At 41.0% G+C, this 9,114-nt stretch overlaps 1 protein-coding gene across 1 annotated transcript in view; it reads right to left on the reverse strand.

Moving 5' to 3' along the window:
- Window positions 1-3,201: 3,201 nt before the first annotated feature.
- The window catches only part of LOC109510784 (kinase suppressor of Ras 1-like), a 37,007-nt gene continuing 31,094 nt past the window's right edge, over window positions 3,202-9,114 (reverse strand). The window contains exons 15-18 of the mRNA XM_019861360.1: window positions 8,217-8,350; window positions 8,004-8,135; window positions 7,575-7,710; window positions 3,202-3,965 (exon numbers count right to left, since the gene is read on the reverse strand). Of these exons, the coding sequence (XP_019716919.1) occupies window positions 3,843-3,965; window positions 7,575-7,710; window positions 8,004-8,135; window positions 8,217-8,350 (525 nt within the window). The 3' untranslated portion in view covers window positions 3,202-3,842. The remainder of the gene's footprint in view (window positions 3,966-7,574; window positions 7,711-8,003; window positions 8,136-8,216; window positions 8,351-9,114) is intronic.

The raw sequence follows: 9,114 nt of genomic DNA on the forward strand, positions 1-9,114 counted from the left end.
GCATTGTTTTGACTTGATTTACTTGCGTTTCATTTTCTGTCTTGCTTTTCTGTGTCCCACATTCATGGTTTTGTATCCACCTGTTCTCATCAACCGTATTAGTGAAGTAGTGTTGTGGAAAATAAAGACATGTCTCGGTGGCTGTGAAAGTGGCGAGTCAATATATTTCCTGAAAGCACAGTTTATAAATTACATATTGGGCATCTTACCTCATGTACAAGTACAGTCACCCTTGAGCCAAACGTGTCTCATACCAGTCATACCACAGTGGTGGCTCATGCTCTCATCAAACTTGGGCCAAGTGAAGTATTAATCTTTCTCCAATATAATTTCCGTGTTTTGGGATCGTTTCATCCCCAAACAAAACAGTCATGCCCCAATACAAGGATGGATGGATGGATGTCATCCAACTTTAACCGCCTCCTTCCGTGAATGTGGCTCTTGGGTTGTCATCGTCGTATTCCGTCCTTACACGTGGGTCTCCAACGGATCCCGTTCTTCAATCTCTGCTCTTGAAAACAAAAACACATCTTACCCCAAAACAGATGCTCTGACTGCCAACTTCTTTTTGATTTTCGACAACCCCTTGACATTCTTCCCCAACGTTGGAATGTTCATTGATCTATGAACTGTGCCAAATAATCATATTCTTCTTGCACGTGTAGCTAAGTTCATCATATGAAAGGAAAGACACCAGCTGTCCACTGGTCGGGTCACACTCGACCACAAACGTGAGTTTGCACCTTTTCGCTAGTGTGTATCCTGCAAACTCTGCTGCAGCTGCAATAATTTGGACTGAGTTGATAAACAAATGTATCATTTCAAGCACCAGAATGAAATTATCCGCGGTAGAGGAAAAGGGGCAGTTCCTGAGTGTGCCCAGCACTTAACCTTCATTCTGGGTTCTGGTTTAAAATCAGAATGTAATGTGTAGTCTCCAAACTTGCACTGTCCATATATTGAAAATACTATGTAGACTGCATGCTTGATTGAGATTTAGTGAAATGACCGTAAACTATTAAAATGTAAAAATTATTCAAAACAATTGCCTTTGCGAAAGATTGAAAGTGAAATTAGGTCAAGTTGGCATTATTGCATTACTTACTAGTCGACCTTTCAATAGGATGGATGGAGACCATGAAAACAAATCTACAAATAGAACTCGATTAGTCATGGTGGTGGACAACAAAAATGGTGTCACTCCTTTTTCCTCTCCGTCTTCCAAGCGCGACTCTGACTGTCCCCATCGAGCTCATCCTCAAATTCTTGGATCTGAATTCTTTCTCACTCTGTCCTGATCGGAGTGCTCCAGGTTGAGACAATATGAGTGGTTGTCTTTTCTCATCATTTGCTAAGGAGCTTGATCTTTTTCTGCGTAAAGGTTCAATACTGTAACAGTAACAATTTGCATCTTACATAGCCAGCTGCTGTTCTACATGAATGGCATCAGGAGCACATTGGGTGTGTGTGTGTGTGTGTGTGTGTGTGTGTGTGTGTGTGTGTGTGTGTGCGTGTGTGTATGTGTGTGTGTGTGTGTGTGTGTGTGTGTTCTTGCAGTACGGCCACAAAATAAATTTGTGTCAAAGGAGCAAAAACTAACATTTACTGCATCTTTTAATAGCTTGACAAAGTGTTCAGATATCAACTTTAATGTGTTCAATTAAAGCCGTGATGTTTTGCACAAATCCTCTGTAAAATCCCCTCTCCCAAAAACTCACAACACACTTATACGTTGTACATGTCATGCTTTTTTTTCCAATCCAAAACTGTTCCCATTTATCTGAATAACTTTCATCAACATTTCCCAAGGATGAAGAAATAAAGCACAATTTCATCCCCTACTTTGAGCATTGCACAATAAGTTCTTTAGAAGCAGGTCAGTGAGCTATTTGACTGCAAGTGTGACAATTTAATGACTTTTCCCACTATATTTGGCATCAACAAATCATCACTGTCGGGCATAAATCTTCTCTGTCCAAATTTGGTAATTCTCATATATTTATTGATACTTGTGAGAGTCCCCACGTGGGTCTCTTATTTTGACAAATTGGTGGTAATCTAAAGTGTAGAAAATGCCTTGCCCTCTTTGACGATCCATTGTTAATGTCTCAACAAATGTTTTTTTGTTTCTTGAAAAGTGACAGTTTGGATGATGCCAGGATAGCAACGACGCGAATGATCGGTCAGAGAGCCAGCATTTACTGTAATCCCTAAATCCCCAAAATTATATTTTGTCAATTTAGTGTGGGGGATCCGTATGTATATATGGTGCATGTAGCGAACAAGCGTAAACATTCATTGCCAAACACAGATACTGCGTTTGCATAAGTCATTGAAACATCAATTTTCTAAAATGTCCTCGTTTAAGGTATTCTGAAAATCAAGGTGGACTAATAAATACATTTAAACAGCAGCTCAGCTTATCTCTGTATATACATATGTACATATACATTAAGTAAACCATGTCAACCATCAATGCCAATATTATTAGGCGTACCGAAGAAAAGATTGGCATACATGTTAAGAAGAGAAGCTAAAGCCGGTGAGATGAATCTGGCAGCCTCTGAGCTATGAAGCTTTGCAATAGAGGATGTGGTGGCGAAAATCCTGTTGCAACAGTTAAAGGTGAAGTAAAAGGAGGAAGCAATCACGTTATTAGGAACAATTGAGCAGTTTAACACATCACAAAATATATCACTTGCAGACAGTGTGACATTTATGTCACTCCCAGACTCCTTAATTTTAATGTGATTTTTAATTTACTTTACGGGCGGCCCGGTGGCCCAGTGGTTAGTGCGTCGAGCTCACAGTGCAGAGGCACCGGGTTTGATTCCAGCTCCGGCCTTCCTGTGTGGAGTTCTCCCCGTGCTTGCTTGGGTTTTCTCCGGGTACTCCGGCTTCCTCCCACATTCCCAAAATATGCATGGCAGGCTGATTGAATACTCTAAATTGCCCGTGAGCGCGGATGGTTGTTCGTCGTGTGCCATGGCAACCGGTTCAGGGTGTCCCCCACCTCCTGCCCGAAAACAGCTGGGATAGGCTCCAGCACCCCCCGCAACCCTTGTGAGGATAAAGTGGATAAGAAAATGGATGGATGGAATTTACTGTACATATTATTATAACTTCTTAAGGGGAAATTCAATTTAGACTCTGCTTTAGATATTCTGACAACTGATCTAAATATTCATCTTGATTTTTTCCCCCCCATAAAATTTATTAACATACTTTCAAGGAAATTGAATAGCAAGCTAAATGAGTAACCACAGCGGACATGATAAAATGCCAAATTGTATTATATAGACATAATGTTAAATTTAAGGTTTCTGAAAAATTGGAAATTTCACGTTGCTAATTGGGCATAACAATTGGTGTTTTCAAAAGCAATGTCCCATTTGCACGTCACACTTTCAGCGCACTGAGCTATGAGTGTGTGCCGTAGCCTGTAGAAGATACCAATGCTTGTGAGAGGACGATATTACAGTCAACAAAGGTCAGTGTGAAATTGAAGCGCATAGAATGAAGCGAAACATTGGGATCTGAAATCATGAACACGGTGATCAGGTACAGCAGGAGACTGTGGATCAGTCAGTTAGCGGTGAAAATCAGACTATTCCACAAAAGGGACAATTACCAAACTTCGGCAGTCACATTAAAAAAAGTCCCCAATTGTCCATTAATAATTGCAATAGAGCTTCATCAGACCTCTCCCCAACAAAATCATATCCTCCCTATGGCAGTTCATTTCCTCCCGTTTCAAACTCCATTCTTGCGTATCACTGTGAGTGAATTTTGGTGATTGTTGGGTGGACTCCCGTTTTCTATGATACATACTCAGGAGACTTCTAGAAGTGTCCAGGGTGGGAGAGCCTGCGGTTCAGTTTCGGCAGCCTGTCCAACATACCAGCCAGCTGGGTGAAGGTCGGCCTGTCATTTATTTCAAAAGACCAGCAAGCAGAAAGGATCTCCTGTTGTGGCAGAAAATTGAGATGTGCAGCATGAGTTGTTACAAACTGATAGATAACTTCCCCACTTCAACTATGACTGCGTATATCAGGCGTTCGGCAATCACCATGAACGGTTTCAAAAATGTTTTATTACTTTTATTGGATTCAAATTGGAGCTGCGGGGGCAGTATTGTTCACTTATGGGCAGGATTATATACTTATTACCACTTCTCAGCACAGTGTATTACCAAACAAAATTCATAAATGATCAATTAATTCAAATATTTTAAATAGACTGAGTTTGAATATGGCTGGGGGCGGGGGGGGGGGGGGGGCGGGTTCGACTCCAGCCTAGCATCTATTGTGAAATTTGTCTCTTGATTGATGTACAGGTCAGTTAGTTATACACCTGCCGCATGCGCTTACAAGAGCGCTACCCGGCAAAACTAGCTTACTGGCAGTTGCCATTTTATTCCGTCTATTCTAAACTTAGGCGGCCCGGTAGTCGAGTGGTTAGCGCGTCGACTTCACAGTGCAGAGGTAACGGGTTCAATTCCAGCTCCGGCCTTCCTGTGTGGAGTTTGCATGTTCTCCCCGTGCTTGCGTGGGTTTTCTCCGGGTCCTCCGGTTTCCTCCCACGTTCCAAAAACATGCATGGCAGGCTGATTGAACCAAATTATCCCTCGGTGTGAGTGTGAGCACGAATGGTTGTTCATTTCTGTGTGCCCTGCGATTGGCTGGCAACCGGTTCAGGGTGTCCCCCACCTACTGCCCGAAGACGGCTGGGATAGGCTCCAGCACTCCCCGAGTGAGGATAAAGCAGTTCGGAAAATGAATCAATGAATGAATATTCTAAACTTAATACAACGATTTAGGTGTAGCCAGGAGGAAACGGGCGATACGCTTGGGCGTGCGCTCGCCCTTTCGCCGGTGCTGGAAAACGACCTGCAGCCGAGGCGAAAAGTGTGCTGTACGCCTAAGCACTTATTCTGGTCTTTCGCGATCCAGCATTTCACATTAGCTTGGCAATGAGCATTAGCTTCTCCATCTTATTTTTGCTAGGCACGTTGCATGCTTAGTTTACCCCTCGTCCGCCTTTAGTAATACCGATAATACTTGTCAACAAATCATTAATCATCGAAGCAGGCAAACTTGTAGCTTTTTTTTTTCCCGATTCCAAATCTGCCCTTAACCTGAGAATTTTTTCTTTCGCACATCAGGTTTTCATAATAATAATAATAATAATACAAAAATCTATTAATGTATAATATGTAATATGTAATAATATATATGGATTAAGGGTTGGGTTCATTTTGTATTTCTTTTCTGAAACACCATAGCTAGAAACTACACATGGTAAAATCCATATTGTACATGTTCTGTGGATTTGGTTTTGATTTGAGTTTTTCTGGTGTTTTCATGTGACCCTCTTGTCTGTCCCTCTCATTACATTATTGTGTCAACCTGTGCTGGTCCATCCAGTCCCATTTGTCAACCAATCAAGTCCCTCAGCCACTTGTGTCTTGTCCAGGTGTTCCAAGTTGTCACATCAGTTTGTACAGTATTTAGTTCACTGCTTGCGTTCAGTCCTGGTTGGTTCATTATCCTACTCACTTCTTGTTCCTTGTTTGTCTGTTATCTGGAGCCAAGTCAAATGCCAACGTTTGTTCATTTTTTGTTTTTATTAACCCAACTACCTTGTTGGCCTTTTTGTTCTACTGCCGTTAAATTATTTTTGAGTGCTCCTTGTCGCCCTGCCTCTGGGTCCACATCGGTCTCAACCCTGACATTTAGGTCAACCTTAGGCATCGAATCTCACACGTTCAGGAGGCTATGCTAAGTACTAGCGTCTCTTTAACGCATCATATTGCGCATTTTGATTCAATTCTCTGCTTTGGTCCTCCAGTGGTGACGGCCGCGTGACCGAGCGGCTGCTGACTCGCATAGGGCGGCTTGGAATTTGTGTGAAAGCGCCGCTCACAACTGAAGTCATTCTAAGGGTGGCAGTGTTGAGTTAAATTTGGATTTTGAATTTATTTTTTTTATTTATTTATTTATTTTTTAACATAAGCCGGTTGTAAGTTTCAACTATTACGCAGGTGGGTGTGTCAGAAGCCGGGACGGCAAACTCAAAAGTGCGAAAGAAAAGCACGTAAGGAACTTACCCCTGAATTATTAGGATTATTATTAATTGTTAATCTTTTTTTTTAAGCAGATACATTGCCGAGCACAAATCACAAAGGCCTCGACTTCATCGAACATTTGAGTGTATACCAGTTTACAGAGGGTAATGCTGATAACTCTGTTGCCTAACGGTACCGTATTTTCCGCACTAAGAGGAGCACCTAAAAGCCTTCCGTTTTCTTAAAAAGCTCACAGCGCGCCTTAAAACCCGATGCGCCTTGTGTATGGTCATTATGGTAATATTTCGACCCCAAAATAGCTCCTTGAGACATGTTTACAACGCAGAGTTCAAACGTGAGGCGATCGGTTACGCAGTTGAACACAGAAATAGAGCAGCGGCGAGAGAGTTCAACGTTAATGAGTCAATGGTGCTGAAGTGGCGGAAGCAACTCGACACCCTGTGCCAGGTAAAGAAGACTAAAAAGAGCTTCCAAGCAAACACGATGGCCACAGTTGGAGGACCAACTCGAACAGTGGGTTGTTGAGCAGAGAGCAGCAAGTATTAGTGTCTGTACAGTCACGATTTGAATAAAGGCAAAAGCGCTGGCAAAGGAACTTAAAATAAATGAATTTAGTGGTCGTCCTTCTTGGTTTATGAAGAGATGTCATCTCTCTATCCGCACACGAACCACTGTTTCGCAGCAACTGCCTCAAGACTACAAAGAAAAGCTTGCCACTTTCCGCGCATACTGTAAAAATCAGTGAGAAAAGATCCGACCAGGGCATGGCGTGAATATGGATATTAACGTTTGAACAACGTTGACTTATTGTTATTGCTTTGCACTATTTCGAGCGATATTGGGCTTGCACTTTGATTTACCGTCACAATATTAGACTGTTTCCACTATGTGATCAAATGTTGCACTAACTGTTATAACTTGCTGTTGGTTCAGTAAACTGTGTTGCTGCTTTATTAAATAAGTTTTACTGACATCTGATCGTTCTGTTGGCACTTCTTTAGCGTAGCCCCATCTAGTGGATAGATTGTAGATTGCGTCTTATAATGCAGTGTGCCCAATATATGAAAAAAATTACAAAATAGGCCATTCATTGAAGGTGCGCCTCATAATCCAGTGCGCCTTTTAGTGTGGAAAATACGGTATTCTACACCAACAATCCAGCTCTACTTAGCTTTTGGCTTTGACATAATCGTGTTTCTGTGTGGCCCTGCCATTGTTGGAAAATGGCAAATCTTCACCGAGCCTAGTTTCTGACTCATCGATGGAGCAACTACATATGGGGACAGTTGTATGTAAATTCAGAACAGTTTGCTTACCGACATGTTTTCAGAAATAGGTTTGATTTACTTGGTTGTGTGATTTCACACTCCAGACTCAAACACATCATTGTGATACAACCAACGAAAAAGTGAATTTTAGAAGGAAATCTCCACTAAATGTGTCTTTTAAAACAATGTCAGGTTTCTCCAGTTTATGTTAGACTTACCGTAACTTCCTTGCCCAGGTTGGCATCTGCCTGCACCTTCTTTATGCCCTCATTGCTACCCACTAACCAGATTTTAGCTTCCACAGGTTGGTTGGTGATTGGCCAATCTCTAACATGCAGCTCATACCAGATTGTACTGAAAAGAAGACAATGTCAAGTTAAATCATGTGACTAAAATGTTTTTGCGTAGAAAAATGTCTAGAATAATCACTGTGTGGGCACATGGCTACATTCATTGCGCGTCATGCCGTTTCACCAATCTGGCCACTGTGAAATAAATGTTGTCAAGCCAAGATATTTGTGATTGTATATTTGCTTTCAGGTTCAGAACGCATCTGCATTCATCACCATGAACATTTGGAATGCTAGAAATTACACAACTCTTGCTTTTTATCGAAAGATTAATATCAAATAGGCGACATTCAATACCCAAAAGCATAAACGTCAGCAGCTTTCGAGAATGGCAGCCGGTCCTCAGCAACCTCTGGGCTCATCACACGGACAATCTCTGGTGAAAGGTAGTTGATCCACCCTTGGGGTATCTTCAACACATTCTTTCTTCTATAAACACAAACATATATGTATCACAATTAATGTAGCTAAAGCGTAGGCACAATCTGTATGCCTGAATTGCATTCTTACCTGCCTTCTTGTACCACTCCGGCCATCCCAAATAGTCCAAAATCTGTTATAACGACTCTGTTTGAGTCATAAAACACATTCCTAGACTTCAGATCTTTGTGAACTATGCCTTTGGCATGCAGATAGCCCATTCCCTTTGGGAGAGATAAATATACAAATAATACAGAACATACTTCATATAAACCCAAGTCCAACAAAGTTTGGAAGTTTAAAACAAATATAACGAGAATACAATGATTTCTTTCAAACTCTTACAATGCATTCATCCTACATTCAGCATACATTAAACCTATTGAATACACTACAAAGACATTTAATGTTCAAACTGATACTCTATTTCTTGCAAATTGTGATTTATTTAGAATTTCATGCATGTAACACCTTCCAATAACATGGGGGCAGAATCACATTCACCAGTTACCGGTACATCACATATTTGCTTTAACAACACTCAATAACCATTTGGGAACTGAGGTCACAAACTGTTGAAGCTTTGTCGGTGGAATTCTTTTCTTTTCTTGATTTACAACTTAAGTTGCTTAGGAGTTTGGGGTCTATGATGTCAAATTTTGCACTTCATAATGTGACACACGTTTATTTTCAATGAAAGACAGGCCTGGACTGCTGGCATACCAGTCTAGTAGTAACACTCCTTTCTTTGAAACCATGTGGATTGGCATAGTCATATAAAGTGTGTGTGTGTGTATTATATATACATATTATATATTTATATATACACATATACACACACACACACACACACACACACATATATATATATATATATATATATACACACACACATGTGTATATATATATATATATATATATATATATATATATATATACACACACACACACACACACACACACACACACACACACACACACCAAACCA

This window comes from Hippocampus comes, unplaced genomic scaffold, assembly GCF_001891065.2.
Source record: "Hippocampus comes isolate QL1 unplaced genomic scaffold, H_comes_QL1_v1.1 scaffold122, whole genome shotgun sequence".
NCBI classification, from domain to species: Eukaryota; Metazoa; Chordata; class Actinopteri; order Syngnathiformes; family Syngnathidae; genus Hippocampus; species Hippocampus comes.